The sequence below is a fragment of the Sphaeramia orbicularis genome, chromosome 9 (genome assembly GCF_902148855.1).
Source record: "Sphaeramia orbicularis chromosome 9, fSphaOr1.1, whole genome shotgun sequence".
In the NCBI taxonomy this organism is placed as follows: Eukaryota; Metazoa; Chordata; class Actinopteri; order Kurtiformes; family Apogonidae; genus Sphaeramia; species Sphaeramia orbicularis.
The window spans coordinates 35,018,080-35,034,392 of NC_043965.1; the positions used below are offsets into that span (position 1 = coordinate 35,018,080).

At 38.6% G+C, this 16,313-nt stretch overlaps 3 protein-coding genes across 7 annotated transcripts in view; all 3 read left to right on the top strand.

Moving 5' to 3' along the window:
- The first annotated feature begins 121 nt into the window (after positions 1–121).
- On the top strand, positions 122–3,143 carry pop5 (POP5 homolog, ribonuclease P/MRP subunit). The gene is made up of 5 exons (XM_030144113.1): positions 122–235; positions 315–457; positions 2,085–2,234; positions 2,350–2,433; positions 2,609–3,143. The coding sequence occupies exons 1-5, from the start codon at positions 216–218 to the stop codon at positions 2,713–2,715; spliced, it is 504 nt and encodes a 167-aa protein (XP_029999973.1). The 5' UTR covers positions 122–215; the 3' UTR covers positions 2,716–3,143.
- A 411-nt stretch (positions 3,144–3,554) lies between these two features.
- On the top strand, positions 3,555–13,102 carry rnf10 (ring finger protein 10). Its single transcript, XM_030144071.1, has 17 exons — positions 3,555–4,110; positions 5,120–5,304; positions 5,482–5,684; positions 5,761–5,851; positions 5,969–6,153; positions 6,242–6,378; positions 6,760–6,914; positions 7,060–7,194; positions 7,303–7,540; positions 8,174–8,307; positions 8,499–8,616; positions 8,720–8,821; positions 8,936–9,073; positions 10,131–10,222; positions 10,332–10,389; positions 11,488–11,652; positions 12,004–13,102. Exons 1-17 carry the CDS (start codon positions 3,948–3,950, stop codon positions 12,075–12,077), a joined length of 2,373 nt encoding a protein of 790 aa, XP_029999931.1. The 5' UTR covers positions 3,555–3,947; the 3' UTR covers positions 12,078–13,102.
- Positions 13,103–14,526: 1,424 nt separating this feature from the next.
- The window catches only part of LOC115426104 (trichohyalin), a 32,923-nt gene continuing 31,136 nt past the window's right edge, over positions 14,527–16,313 (top strand). For all 5 annotated transcript variants that reach the window (XM_030144066.1, XM_030144068.1, XM_030144069.1 and 2 more), the window contains exon 1: positions 14,527–14,751. The gene's annotated coding sequence lies outside the window, so the exon portion shown is untranslated. The remainder of the gene's footprint in view (positions 14,752–16,313) is intronic.

The following is a 16,313-nucleotide window of genomic DNA, read 5'->3' on the forward strand; positions in this document are numbered from 1 at the left end:
CTGAAATAAATAATGAACTCCTTTGTTTAACGTTAGGAGACCAGTCCGTGGCGTGTAATGTTGGCGAACAGTCAAAGGCTAATTCGTGCTGTCTGGTGTCTGGTGTTGAGTGCATCCAGCGTCGCTTTCAGCCTCCAGCAGGTGGCGCTAGTGAAACTCGAGCTAGGAGAAAGCTTTGTTGACGTAGGATTCCACAGAAGAAGAAAGTGATAGAAATGGTGCGGATAAAGTCGAGGTAAATGTGCTCTTCGTGTGCTGTCTCGTCACATTTTTGTCTCCCCGGACTTTTTTAATATCGCATCTTCTGTCGACAGGCATTTACTCTGCGAGATCAATGTGACAGACAGGAACTGCCTGCTGTTGCTGGATGACCGGGCGGTTTTAGCCGCAGTGAAGGATACGGTTCTCCGCATGCATGGGGACTACGGAGCAGCTCGCTGTAGCATCGGTTTCTCAGGTGAACAGTGGTGAAATATCTAATCTCTTACATTTTATCACCCCGCCTTCCGAAGGGGAGGCAAGGAGTATTGTTTTTGGTTCGGTTTGTTTGTTTTTTAACACTTTAGCAGCAAAACTATTGGTTCAATTCGTACCACATTGGGTTAATAGATTGTCGGTGACCCAGAGTAGATGTCTTTATATTTTGGGAAAAGTAGGTCAGAGTTTCAATTTTTAACGAAATTTTTTTATTTCTTTTTTTTCCCCATTTACTTATAATGGGCGAAATTTCAGATGTCTGTAGCAGCAAAACTATTGGTTGAATTCATACCAAACTGGTTTTATAGATTGTTAGTGACCCAGAATAGATGTCATTACATTTTGGGAAAAGTAGGTCAAAGTTTTAATTTTTTTAAATGAATTTTCAAATCTTTTTTTTCCCATTTACTTATAATGGGCGAAATTTCAAATGTCTGTATATACATCAAGTTTCAATTTACTTCAAACTTGGCACAAATATGGAGGCAGTTGATATGCTTACATCAGCACATGCACATATATGATGACATCAGCTTGATCGATACCAAAATTAGCTACACTGTTTTTTTTGTGTGCCTGGCACCACTTGTTAGGATTTATTTCTCAACTGAAAGTAGTTACACCATAACAAAGAACACTTACGACTCACTTGTTATGCACATTTGCACAAAAAATGTATCATAACTGTATATAAATGCATAAAAATAACTGTAATTGTGATAACTAATTAGATATAAAACTAGATGTAATCGAAACCAGCTAAATCTAATATAGCGCACAATAAATGGCTAATTTTACTAACTAAATGTTGAGTTGAAAAATATAGCTAGTAAGTAAGTACTGTACTAAAGTCTAATTCCAGATACTTGTACTGGATTACCTACAGTTTGTGTTTCTTTATACTTTTATTTCCCTACAAATCAAAGGCAAATATTGTACTTTCTGCTCTAGTTTTGCCAAACATCTGTATTTCAAAATGTGCTAATTGCAAAAGCTCTTCACTAAAAAGAAGGACAAAGTAAATTCTCATCTGTCTTAAATCAAATAAAGTTAAAAAAAAAAAAAAAAAAAAAAAAAAAAGTACTGAATAAGCTCAAATATGCCTTGTCACAAAGGAGAAAACAGGCTTGTTCACAGGACTATACAAACGCAGGAATATTTATTCAAAAACAGTTTATGTTGTAGTAAAACATTTACAAACTCTGACTGCTTTTAAACGTCATACTTTAAATACATGTTGCAGTTCTTGACTATTTACATACTTTTACTGAAGCTAGGTTTTAAAGGATGAGTTTTGTGTGTAGTATTTTCAGTGTAATTTTAGGCTAGTCTTCTGAATACTTCCTCCAAGACTGCAGTTGATGGAATGCATTACTCTTACTCTTATTTAGATGTCTCAGTAGCAATACTACAAATAATCCACTCAAATTGCATTCAGAAGTGGACTTAGTGGAGTGAATTATTGTAACTCATAACTAAAGCATTGGCTTTAAGATATGTCACAAGACATTGGATCTCGTAGCATTCAACTTTCATTCACGACACTGTTCTTCATTAGCTAATTAGTTTGTATGGTTGAGCTCTTTGTTTTCTCTGTGTCTTCCTAGTGAAATATCTGAATGCTCACACTGGAATCGTATTCCTGCGTTTCCCCAAAAACTGCTACAAGCTACTTTGGTCTGCACTGCCTTTTATTACCAGCATTGAATCAAGAGGGCATAAAATCTCCTGTTTTTTTAACTGTTTGCATGTTGGAGGTAAGAAAAAACAAATGTACATCCAGCAATCAGATTTGTCAATAAGTAGAATAACAATTAATTCAACTCTCTGATAGAGTTTTGTTTCACATCACATCCTTCTGTTTCTTCCCAGGAACAATAAGAACATGTCAGAAGTTTCTGATCCGATACAACACCCAGCAGCTCCATCGAATGCTCCCGAAATGTAAAAATGAAGGTATGCTCTTGTTTTTTGGTGTCTTCTCTGACTTATGAAATACAGTATACCTACAGTATATAATGAAAGTTTTCATTTTAACCAACCATACTGTATGTACTGACGAGGAACCACATTTAACACAAAAGGAGCTTTGTAAGGAACTTTAAAATTTGTTCTTTTTCTCCTTTTGCAGAGGAAAAACAAGAGATTCGTCAAGCAATTCTGAACTGCTCTCTGTTGAGAGGCAAAAAGGAAGCGTTTGAAGAAGCATCAGAAAGTGAAGAGGATGAGGAAGAGTAACTTCATAACAGGCAGTTACTGGAAGCAGCTGCATACACTAGTGTCTCGTCAAGAATGCCCATTTGTTAGGGTGTAATTTTTGTTATGGCACTGATGGAGAGGAAAATTTGAATGAATGCTTGCTCCCCTTTGTGGAAACATAGCTCCCTCCTGCTGATCAGTGTCTTATTGACAAAGGTGAATTGTCTATATGAATTTCTTTAAGTAAGGGACACAAGATGCTGTCATACTATCACTGGATTTGCAGGATGGACTGATGGTCAACATGAATGTATATGTGTATCTTGTATGTGTGAAATTCTAATGAATTTTGCAGAAGTACTGCAAACATATTTGATACATGTTATTTTGTATTTATAATGTTTTGTGCCTTTTTGTATTTTTTTTTTCCATATAAATTAAAGCATTATTTTGTAGTTGTCACTGTTTAAGGTGATTCAAAGAAAATTATTTCAAATCTTATCCCAGAAAATTCCTGTGTTATATAAATGTAGCCCATGTACAGTCAGATTATTCATTTGGTCTATAGACCTTTAAATGAAATATATTGATGGCAGGTTCAGTTTTTCCTAAAATGTAACTTTTTTTAAAGTTAGCAAATTGGTAAGATGAGAATACATTCTTTTGAATTGGCTGATTACATCCTGTTCTTTGTATTCTACAAGTCTACAATAAGGTAGTACGTACGTGCTGCTTTATTCCACAACAAAACAGGAGCAAAATTTGCTGTTCTATTCCTCAACACAGGGGTAGCCGTCAAAACACTGTGACTTCATTTCCCATGATGCCTAGCTGGGCCTCTGCTAAACAGATTTGCATGCAGGCTGTACAAGAAACATCCGGGTCTCTCAGGTTCCTGTCTGGCGACCCGTCGCCATTAGTGCAGCTTACGTGTGTCGGATATATTTTTTTGATCAAAATCTTCAAAAAATCGTGTTTTGTAGCTTTCGGAAAACCGTTAACACCTTCTTGGGTGCATATTGTTTTCCGTAGCAAGAAAAAAACCCGCAATTTAGGGGGTCTTGGCCCCGCGTGGCGAGATTTCGTCCTCTCTTTCTTCAGGCTACATAACTTGAGACGCCGAAATCGTGTCTCTTGTTTTTTCTTCGGTTTGTTTTGTTGCCAAGATGTCGCCGTGATGGGGTCTCCGCGTTTGACAGAAATGAATCAGGGCCGTCGTCGCCTGACCCGCACTCACTGCAGCCCATTTTCCTCCTCCGTTTTTGTGTTTGATGCTAGAGAGCTCGGCGGCTCTCTGCCCGGAGCTCGGCCTCAGCACCGTTCACTGCACGGAGACAAACATGGAGAAAAACACCAACAGCAGCACCAGCAACAAGGTTCCGCCCCGTTCCAGCTCCACAGGTCCAGCATCGGCCGAATCTAAACCCAAAACAGGTGAAACAGCAGTTAACAACGCGAAATACAAGTGAAGTTGTTAAGCACAGTGTTTGCTTTTGCACTTTTGCCCTGTGGCCTGTTGGGGCCTAGCAGTAGCGCACAGGCTGCTTATCTGGTCGGCCTTACGTCGCTGTCGAAACATTTGATCCAACAGCAGTCAGTCAGACAGTCAGCTTTCACCTATATTTGCACACAACTCCTTGTTTGGATCTGCAGACTGCATTACTGCAGCGTATCTCCAATATGTACGGCCACCAAGATACTTTTTCAACAAATAATTTCTGCCTAAAAATAAAGCTCCTATTTTTTTACATTTATATGCTGGTTCTATTATGTTATTATTTGGTCAGTAAGGTCCTGATTGTATTGGTTAGAATGTCTGTCTTTGCACAGTTTGTCAAAGGTTGAATATGTGTTCATGTACGTCTGTGGCTAAAATATTTAAAACCCACTGCCCTGTTTTAAGACATAATTTCAAATATTTTGCTCTAGAAAAAAAATTTAAATAAAAAAAAATTTAATAAAGTTAATTTCATTTCATCATGGAGTTTTCCCTGGAACAACCTTTGACATCTTGTAGTCCATCCTCTTTGAAGAAGTTAGACTCCAAATATTCAAACTGTTAGTTTTTAAAAGGTTTTCTGCTGGCAAGTAACTATGTCTTGCTTCCCTTTCATGTTAAATATTTGTGCAATGGTGGTTTACACGTACTCAACAAAGTTGCATTCTAATTTTTTGGTCATGCAACGTCTGCTGTTTTTTTTTTTTTAAGCAAATGGAGCAACTTTCTCCCTTCAGTAGGTGATTTTTGTGAGAACTATAAGAGTTAAACCCTACACAGACAAATATTGGAGTGAAGTGATATTAATTTACCATATTTTTTAAAAAAGTGCAGTGGACTTGAAACAATTTACCACTGTACAATAACTTGCCACAAAAATGCACTCAGAATTCATTTTTCTTCCAAATTGATGATACTGAATATTTATTTTTGTTCTCATTTCAGAAGGTAAAAACAATGGAGGTTCAAAACGCTATAGCCGCAAACGTGAGCCTGCATTTCCCAAAGCTGACAGTTTCCAAGGCCCTCGTCGCACCAATTCACAGAAAAGCAAGAATTTTGACAAGAGACCCCCTCAGAGAGGTGGAGGGCGTCAGTATGGAGTTACAGGTGGAGGACGACGTGAGGAGGTTTGTGATGCTAGCAAACCTTGCCTTTCTTTATAGTTTACATTTTTTCCTTTGTCTCCTCAAATTGTAAACACATTACAGTAGCGAGAATCATCATTTTAATATTTAGTACTTGTACCATAAGTGGAGCCTCTCTTTTATGTCAAAATAAACTTGTATACACTTCTGCCTCTTCAGGTAGCAGAGACGCGCCGGGCAGAGTTTAGCCCGGCTCAATTTGCTGGACCGAAAAAAATAAGCCTGAACCACCTGTTGAACTTCACTTTTGAACCTCGTGGAGGTAATGGTGGCGGAGATGGAGGCCACGCCTGTTGGGGCCGTCGAAACAAATGGGGCCACAAGCACAAGCCCTTCAACAAGGAGCTGTTTCTGCAAGCCAAGTAAGCCACTTAGTGCAATTCTTAATATGAAATACTATTGCTGAACTAGTGGAATTTACATAATTGTGTGTCTCAGTTGTCAGTTTGTGGTGGCCGATGATCAGGACTACAAGGCTCACTTCACTGATCCAGACACTCTGGTCAACTGGGACTGTGTGCAGCAAGTGGTAAGTTCCACTCAAACAAATCTTTCTTTAGCACAGTCAAACATTGACCAGTACATGCACAGACTAGATAATCAATCAGTTACACATTCATGCCTTTTGTTTCTGTTCTGACTTCAGCGTATCTACAGCCATGAGGTGCCGTCTTGCCCCATCTGCCTCTTTCCTCCTGTGGCAGCACACATCACCCGGTGTGGGCACATTTTCTGCTGGCCATGTATGCTGCACTACCTGTCTCTTAGTGACAAGACCTGGTCCAAGTGCCCGATCTGCTACGAAGCGGTTCACACTGCTGATCTAAAGAGGTATGTGACAAAAGAAACTGTGATTCATTCGATGAGAAAATTTGAGTTTGCGTTTCGATTGATAGTGGGAATTTTTTGTTCTTTGCAGTGTGGTTGCTATGGAGACCAGGCAGTATGCAGTTGGTGATGTAATTACCATGCACCTGATGCGGAGGGAGAAGGGGGCTTTGGTGGCCATGCCACTCTCCAAGTGGGTGAAGGTGGAGGAACCTGTTCGCTTTGGAGGTGAGAAGTTCTCACAGTCAGTTTGCTAATGAAGTAGTTTTACATCAGAGAAAAGTAATGTTTCATGCAACAGAACTTCTTCAGATACAGTTTTAAGGGTCACATTGTGCATACAGTATTTGCAATTTGAAAGTGAATGAGCAGTTATTTGTAATTAGTGTGTCAGTTGTAACTGCTTCTGTGGTTGTGCATTTTCTAATCACATCATCACAGCTTCTGACTGATTTTGTTTCATTCCTAGAAAGTCATTACTCTGTAGTATCAGTTCTGTTTAGCAGGGAAATTTCCTATCCTTTGAATGTATTCTTTTGCAATACCAAAAAGAAAAAGTGCAAATTCCCCGATATTACCACTAAAACTGTCTTTATTTGTATTTTCTAGATGCACATCTTAGCCCTTACTCCAAGCTGCTGCTGATATCCCCAGCGCAGACCTTGGAAATGCTGGCAGAAGAGAAAGCAGTCTTGAAGGCTCAGCTTAGTCTGGAGGAGGACGGCCAGGCCTGCTTCATTCAGAGTGCCCTTTGTCTTTTACAGGTCAGTTATGCACACACATTAGTTTTATGTGAATAATTTTCCATAAATTCTGGGGGAAAAAAAAAAAATCGGAAATACATTTGTTTCATGATGGACTTTAAAACTGTCTAGCTGTTGCATGATTGTTTGTTACTTTGTGTTTTAGGAGAGAGAGGAAATGTTGTTGAAGCAGCAGAAGGCAAATCCGAGAGACAGCCTTGACTTGTCGTCCCTTACTCTTGAAGAACCTGCTTCTTTGGAGGAGGAAGTAGTATCTACCATCAGCAGCAGCAGCTCCAAGGTGAGACTATAACCAGCCTTAATGCTCTTTGTATCCAGTAGATTCAATAACTTACGCTTGTTTAAGTTGTGCATAGTCACTAAATATATATCTACTTTGAACTGTTAGCCTGTGCTGCAGTATTCGTCTGCATTTGATGATGAGGTGGCAGAGATGTTGGAGGATGCTGCTGCAGAGATGACGGAGGATACCGCTCCAGAGCTCCCTGAAGGTGTACTGGAGAGTGTGCTGGAGGAGGCTCCTGAAGCTGTGGTGGAAGAAGAGCTTCAGCCCGTTGAAAAGAAGCAAAACACAGGCCGTCCGTTAGCCACTTACGAGCACGGACCCTTCTATTATTTCTACCAAGGTGGGTTATGCGTAGTAGTTCCAACTCCACATTTAAAAAGGTTTTTAGTGAGATGTATTGGCCCCTTTTTATTGGGAAGATGATTTTTAGTTGTGGCCAGTTAGTGTCTTAATATAATGTCTTATATGACTTTGACAAGACTTGTGACAGACAGCTTGTGGGATTTAGTGTTTAGTTGAAGAGTGGAGAAAATTTCAAGTTCACGGTATCATATGTAAAGGAAAAACTAAAATTAGGGATTGTGAGTACAAAGGAAGTCATAAAAAAGCTGCTACAACCTCCTGAATAGAAAGTATTGTTCGGTATTTACGTCTGGGACATCATCAAAGTCTGGCTCCATCATGACTGGATGTGAGACAGGTCCCTCTTTCATTGTAGTTTTTAAAAGAAGTCTTAAAAAGTCTTTTTTCAGCTTTAGTCTGTAGGTCTATCTTGTTGAAACTTGCAGAAACCCAGATATATACTGATTCAACATATTAAAATTCATGTCTGACACACTGTTCCCTGGATTTTCAAGGTACAACATGAGCAGTGCATGGAGTTTGATGGTTCATGAATTGTTGTACCTTGTCAGTTGCATTTTAAGGTTGGCTTTATTTTCCTTGCCCTGGTCTCCCATCTGTCTTCCTCCAGCTGCCGACTGCCAGCATATGTTCCTGCACTCTCTGAATGTGCGTTGTCTGACACGCGAATATGGCAGCTTTGAAACCTGTCCTGACACCATCACTGCCACAGTGGTGGAGATAGTGGGGCACACAGTGACTGAGGTGAGCAAGCAAACACAAAGCACAGATCATTTAGATCATTTATGGTTAGATTTATATTCAAATCACTATGGAATTTCCTTTATTAAAATTGTGCTTCCATGTGTCACACATATAAACTCATTTGTTTTTTTTTTTCTGATTTGTATGTTTCTTTCCTTTACCCCTTGCCTGAATTCCCTTTTCCGCTCCAGGAGATCCGCCGTCGGCATCGCTATCTTGAGCATCTGCCGCTCACGTGTGAGTTTAGCATCTGTGAACTGGCCCTACAGCCACCACTCCTGTCCAAAGAAACACTGGACAGTTTTGCAGGTCAGAACACTTCACCTCATTTCAGAAAGTTAGTTTATAGTTGCAGGAGGTGGTTCTGTAGATTCTAACTGTTCACTGTATTTACCTTTTTTGTGCTTTTTAGGTGATTTGGACATCAGAAAACGCCTCAGACAGAAGAAAGCGAGGGATGAGAAGCGAAGAGAGAGGCGAATTGAAATTGAAGAGAGAAAGAAACAGGGTAAATGTAAGTATAATAGAGCAATTGACAGTCTCAGGAACACTCAAAATAAAAAATAAATGATGTCATGCACAAATCCATCACTACATAACAAATAATGTTGATTCTTCTGTTCTTAAGATCCTGAGGTGCATATTGGACTGGAAAACCTCCAGCATTTCCCAGCATTCGGGTCTCCACCTCACAACAGCAGCCCCCTGGCTCAACCAGACTTTTCATTTGCCCCTCCTTCACCCCTCAGCTGCAGCCCCTCTAATGGTAAGAGCAACTTTTCATCTGCAGCTGGTAGGCCACACACTATTGTGAAGGCGATGTGTTCGGCACTCTTTGTCTGCTGGTCAGATTAATTTCAAATTTTTTATGTAGCTTCCTTGGGACAATATCTATAAAGGTTATTCACAGTTTTGAGAAATTTTTCAATTATTAAAAATATGCCTTTACGTATTATGGGCCATATTTTGATGGCTCATAACATGGAAATGGTTAGAGATATCAATATAGTTACTAGTGAGCACTGATAGGAAGTCATATATGGACTTTCATTTAATTTGTTGAGTTATCCTCCAGTGAAAGTAAAGCACGCCAAATGCCATAAGAACTGGCATATTACTTGCTTGTCCTTCATCCTCCACAGCATCAGTCCCTCTTTCTTCACTGTGTTTATCAATGCCATCACATTTACTGGGCTTTTTAACATAACTATGGAGACTCGGCTGTCTTGACATTTTGCGCTAGCAAAGTAGCATATAATTTTGGCTAAAGTCAGCTAAACGAGACAAGACTTTACAATGACTGATTAATATGCACACTCACCACCAGCTGGACAGGGGGTCTACAACAGGTGAACTAACAGTGAGTCATTTGAAAGAAGTACCGGTGTTGTATTCAGCGTAGTTGTGAATGGTTGTGCTGTAGGGTTATACACAGGTAGGATGCTGTTATGGACTGTTGAATGCCTTGTTAAGAGAGAGACAGAGCAGCAATCCTGCGAGCAGGTTCTGTTCACAGTGTTGTGTGAAACCTTTCTTTGGTACATTACCTTCAGTATTTTAATCTGTCAAAGTGATGGACGGCCTTCAGAATTTTCCATCGTCTTTAAAAGAAAATCAGTCAATGACGGAATATTTTCAGTTAACACGACCTCTGGCATTAAGACCACAGGATGCCAACGCAGCGGCAGAACCTGACAACCTCGCAGATTCAGCTTCTTATTGATTGATTGGTTGATAGAACATGCCGATGAGCTACAGGCCCATTTTACAATGAACATGCTGTTGTTGATCATCTCAAATGAGAACTGTTTCTCTTGCTTCAGATGGTATGGTGTTTCCGAGTCTGAATGGACAAAGTCCTTCACCAGTTGTGGGGAGTGTGGAGGAGGACTCGCATTGCATGTCCTTTGCACAGGTGAGAGACAGAGACTTGCTTTGACGTTAGGGGTGAACATAAGATGAACTGAAGTGCTACTGATGTAGCCCATTTCTGAAGTGGTGTTACTTGACTGTGTCCTCTTTAGATGCTAAGAGATGGGAAAGCCAGAGTTGATTCTGGGCCCAGGATCACTCCAAAGAAAGGTAATCCTCTGGAAGTGGTGGCAGCTTGTACGATAGAAAAAGACATTACAAAATTTTCACAGCAACTGAATTTTTAATAGTATCTTGGTATTTACTTTGTTGGGTTTTTGAGCATTATCTCAAAAAAAGAAAATACTCTATTCTTGATTAATTTTGTGGATATGTATTGTGTTGTATTATCTGCATGAATTACATGAACTCCCAAACCGTAATAAAATGAGTGGGAGTGGACACAGTGAAGTAGAGCAGTCATTGATTTTTGTGTGAACACCTAAAATTAACTCGGCAGTGTTTAGTCTACCATCTGTCAGCTGAGTCAGTGAAAAGGTTTGACACTGCTGATTTCACAGTCCAATGGGCTCTATGCACAGCCCCACTACTTCCTGAACTTAAGGCAGCTCCTTTATTTCCTGTCTTTCATTATTGGGCACACTGATTAATCCAGGTGTGTCTGCTACTTCTTGTTGTGACTACTGTGGTCAGACACACCTGGATTAATAATGAAAGACAGGAAATAAAGGAGCTACCTGAAGTTCAGGAAGTAGTGGGGCTGTGCATAGAGCCCATACGAGGTCGTTTTCATCAGCAGATGTTGCATACATTGACTGTTACTGTTGGAAGCCTTATGCATAAATAACTAACCTGACCAAGCCAGTGTGTTAAAAGTAATACTTAATTTTTGACTGCCAAACAGTTTGGCAATGTGCACATCATGTGCAAATTGAAGAGTTTTATCAGAGTTTTAAGAACGCTTTCTAAGTTGTTCTGCAGAGTTTGTGCTGTATAACGACATAAAAATCTTTGTCAAATGTGGCATAGAAATTGTTCGACTTTTATTATAATAAAGAACACATAATAGGAGTGTGTTGGTGTTTGGGCTGCTGTAACAAAACAGTGTATTTCTGTTTTCATGAGTTGCTTTGTTCTTCCTTTGCATATGTCATTGGTGTGTTTCATTGAGTACATGATGTGTGGATAAAATTTCAGAGGCTTTGTGTGTTAGAGAGCCTTTCCTGTGAAACCAGTTTTTATAGCAGCTGAACAGTGTAACTCCCTGAAGGCTTTCTGAAAGTGAGCATTGTGTTTTGCACCGTGCAGATAAGCTGCTAGCTCCCCCAGCAGCCGACAGCGATGGAGAGAGCGACAACTCAGACAGAGTCCCAGTGCCGAGCTTCCAGAACTCCTTTAGCCAGGCTTTTGAGAAGGCTCTTCTGCAGCTGGACAATGGCCCGGCTTCTTTCCCGCAACCTGTGGTCGACCCAGGTCTGGCGTCTATACCAATGTCTCATGGTTGTTATTTATATATATATATATATATATATATATATATATATATATATATATATATATATGTATATGTATATGTATGTATGTATATGTATATATATGTATATGTATATATGTATGTATGTATATGTATATATATGTATATGTATATATATATGTATATATATATGTATATGTATATATGTATATATATATGTGTGTGTGTGTATATATGTATATATATATGTGTGTGTGTGTGTGTGTATATATATATATATGTGTGTGTGTGTGTATTTGTTATTTGTATTAAGCTGCAGTATTTCTCATCCTTTGTGTCTTTTCTTACAGAAGAGAAAGGTGGAAAGAAGAAAAAGAAAAAGCAGAAGCTTCTATTCAGCACTTCTATGGTTCACACAAAGTAGACAACACTGAAGTTCATTTACTCTCTTGAGTTGAGATCCTCTTTGTTTTTCTTCATGCAAGTAATTGTTTTGGAACTTTAAGCTTTGGAAGCAGGTTTTAGTATGTAGCCAAAGTTAATGCTGCTTCGGTCATTGTTCCGTTCACAGATACATCATTTGGATGTCATGCCATCAGTTTAATTCACATTCTTGTGCAAGTAGGTCAAAGCGCTGCAGCAACCTCCTGTCACACTGAAAGCCTTATGGGTAACATTTAGTTCAGATGCTAAATAAAGCAAAAAAAAATAAATATAGCAAACTGCTGGCTCTCATATGATGTGTGCCCCCTGGCTTTTTGTGGCTTGCAAGACACCTCATTTGTATCGTAGGTGGTTGCTACTCCCACTTTTCTAAGGTCGACCCAGATAATTACATCTACAAGTAATATGGATAAGATTAATGAAGGGTGTTTTATATTGAAGTAGCAGTCAGCCAGCTGCAGGTACATTCACCCTTTAAGTCTTTCCAGGATACTTGGTGCTTTCAATATTACCAATCTGAAACTGTACTTCAGTTAAACAGAAGCAAAACAACTATTTTTTCAGTGTTTATCACAGATAGTCCTGGACTGCACTCATCATCTTTGCTGCTTTGAGATCGACGTCCTTGTATTTTGTATTAATAATATGAATCCATACTGCTCTAAAACCATTGTGAGACAAAACAGTATTGTATACGAGATTAGGTCTGGTGGACTCTAGTTAACCCACAAATACGCACTTTGCTGTTTTTGAGTTTCTTTTCTCTCATCTTCTTTTGTGGAAAGTTTACTAACTTTAAACATTACTCCCTGTTTTAAGTTCAGTGTTGGACATGTGTGAAATTGGACAATACCTGACATTTAAGGAATGCCTGTGAAACATGAGGAAAAAGGGTTTATGGTTTTTGTTCGAGGCTTCTCAAATTCACTTTTAATTTTGTTTAAAGTTAGAGGCTAGTGAACATAACTAGTCTGTTGAGATGAATAAACAATTATGCACAATCAATGAACTGAGTGCTTGATTATTTCATGGATGATAAAAGATCACCTTTTGGTTAAAATGATGTGGATGTGTACAAGCGGGTGTTCTTTAGTTGTAATACTTTAATTTTACCACATGAGGGCAGGACTTGCATCCTAATTTTTAAAGCTCCATCAATTATATGAAAGTTTGTCCCGCTGGTCTGTTTTATTCTCAAATACGTTACATGATATCAGACAGTAACCAATAACATGAATGAAATGTACTCTCTTGATCCGAGATAATTGGAACTAGGTTAATTTATATTTTATAGACCAATGGAGCTCTCTTCTATATAACCTCCAACTGTCAGAATTATCAACTTCAGTTTATTTTTTTACCCAAAAAATGATCAACTACTTATACATACTTGTGATGAGTTGATTATACTATTACAGTCCGATCACATTATCTCGTTTTCAGTGTAGTGTGAAGCTGAAGATGCTGCACACTGCCTACATTTACCTGCACCTCAGACCGGAAATGCTTTAGATACCTTACAAATTAAGAGCTGCATTAAGAGTGTGGTCGCTCACGGATGAAATGTTATTTTGGAAATAAAAATACATAAAAACCTACATTTCATGATTTCAAAATGTTTAGGGCAAAAGTACTTTGAGCAAGACTGAACAAGATTTTCTATGACTGCTAATTGTGTAATATTTTGGAAAGAATTATGTAAATGCCTGCAAATGTATTTAAAAAAATATTACTTGTGTATAGTGAATGTGTATTTTCTTCTTATTGTAGAATGGATATTGTATATCCAAACCCAAATTTCTTAATTCAGTACAGTCTTTTAATTTGTAAATGAATTTTATTTTGAGTCTCTGACATCGAAAGAAATAAGAAATCCATGTCAGTTGTTAAAATTTACTAAGATATCTCAGAAATATTTGTCGGAGGAAGTATGCCGTTATTTATTTTAATTACAGACAAAGACGTAAGTAAATAAATATTAAATACTGTGTTAACAACTAATGTGTTAATCACTTTTATATTAGCAGGAAAAGTGTCATATATTTGTACACCCAGTCCTTTTGATTAAAACTGCATTTTACTTCAAACAAATAGATCCCAGCGGTTTCATTTACTTGTTTGTTTGTTGTTTTCTTGAATGAACTGATATTCTTACCACCATTTTTTAAAACATGAAGCACGGAAAATGTCATATGGGTAACAGGTGAATTTGTTAATTCGATCTAATTGCTTAATGTTAATGTTCAATGGGATTGAAACTGCATTTTTGTTTGAATGAACCTCAGATGCTATCTTTCTCTTTTTTCTCTTAGTTTTAACCGTCACTTCTCATGTCCGTTTTCTGTCAGGTGTTTTTACTCTGAAGGCGTCCACCGGAGCTCTTATCTGCTCCCGGGGCTCTTGACTCTGGTGTCCGGCCACCAGTCAGACTCCGGCGGCTGGTTCAGCGCTGTCTAGTCGAGCCTGTCAACAACACTGCAACCTGAGACGGGATAGCCAGTTGGCTAGCTAAGTAAACCAGCTAAGTTAGCTAGTCTGCTAGCCCCTATTTCAACCAACTGTTGCCACTCGTAATTATCCGGTTTAGTAAACGGAATATTTTGTGTTTGGAATTCTTTCGTCAAGACAAGAGACAAAACTGTTTTTCCCGTTTGGTAAGTTGTCTCCAGTTCGGATCAAAGACAGGTTCAGTCTGTTTCCATTTTGCGAGTTCAGCTTCTTGAGTTGTTAGCTTACAGTTGCTAGCCAGTAAGCTGTTGATAGGTTTATTTTTCTGTTACTTCAAGGCTCTAAAATTACTACACTGGTCCTGGTTTGGTCTGAAAGCATCATGGTCATTCAGCAGTTGTGCATAGTATTTTCTGCAACATATGCATCCCAGTTCTGAGTAGGCCATCTCACTCTTGGGCTAAACTGGACCGGGTCCTGTCCACGATACAAGGTGAGTAGACAGGACAGGAAGGAGGCTAACACTTGTTGCAAATTCCAGACTGAGACCTGCTTATAAATCACAAGTACATTTGCTGAACGAAGTCACTTTTGTCTGTTTGCTTAACTAATTTAATACAAATGCTTTGTGTTAACATCAATTAATCTAATCAATTATCTGCATGTCATTTATTACTCTTTTTTTTTTTACTTTGGCTTAATGTTACTCATTGAGAGTAATTCAAAGTGACTTTACCTTTTGATGGTAATAAATCCTTTAAATCTTTACCTTAATCATGCAAATCTGTTCTTTATGAACAGTGACAAATGGGGCAGTATCCAGGCAGGTTAAGTGGTCATGGGGTCTTTATGGATGGCAGCAGACAGCCTATTTGATAACTGAATGTGCTGCACTATTGCATTGCTCATTTAATGGACTTAGAAGATAGGCTTTGCCAACCTTCATTATAGTTCATTTAGTAATGCTATACTACTGCTTTTTCCTGTCAATAGATAAGTTGATATGATGTTGTCTATTGTCTGGGTGAATAAACTTCCTCTATAACTGGCTGAACCAGGTTACTGACTTCATATCTTTACATTTAGACTCTGAGTCAAAACATAGCTAGTGCTATATGTCTTACCCTTTTACAGAGCTGTTACCCAATATGTACTCTTATATTTCCATATGCATTTTGTTCAAGCATTTGCAGAAATCCATGACATTTCTCTACTGAGAGATTATGTTAAAATAAATCAACACCTGGACATTTGGACATTTGCTGTTTGTGGCTTTTAGTAGTGAGTCTTAGTATGTAGGATTCTCATATCTAAAGCAGTGCAGATCAGACACTTAATAATCCCTGCTGTGTTGCTCAGCCCACCATTGCACTGAATGTTTAGCATTCCTCTGTAGCAAAGGCGTTTCCTGTCAACATCTAAAGTTCAAGTTTTCAATCTTTGTTAGCTAAGGACATCTCACTGTTTTGGCATAAACACTCTCTTTCCTTGAATTATCACAGTTTGGCATACTGTATTCTTATTCCTATGTTTAGTAATAGCTAATCTCTTCATATGCAGGACATAGTCTGGGGTACATTGACAAAAGGTGGGTATCTAGACTTTATACACACAAAAGCACAAGCAATGCTACCACTATTCAGAGTTTAAACATGCAGAGATTGTATTTACATAGATATAGCAAGCAATGTGAGCGTGAATGCAGGTAACGATGATGGAGGATATAACGTAAACAGGAAAAGATAAATACACAGCAGTAGCCAGCTAA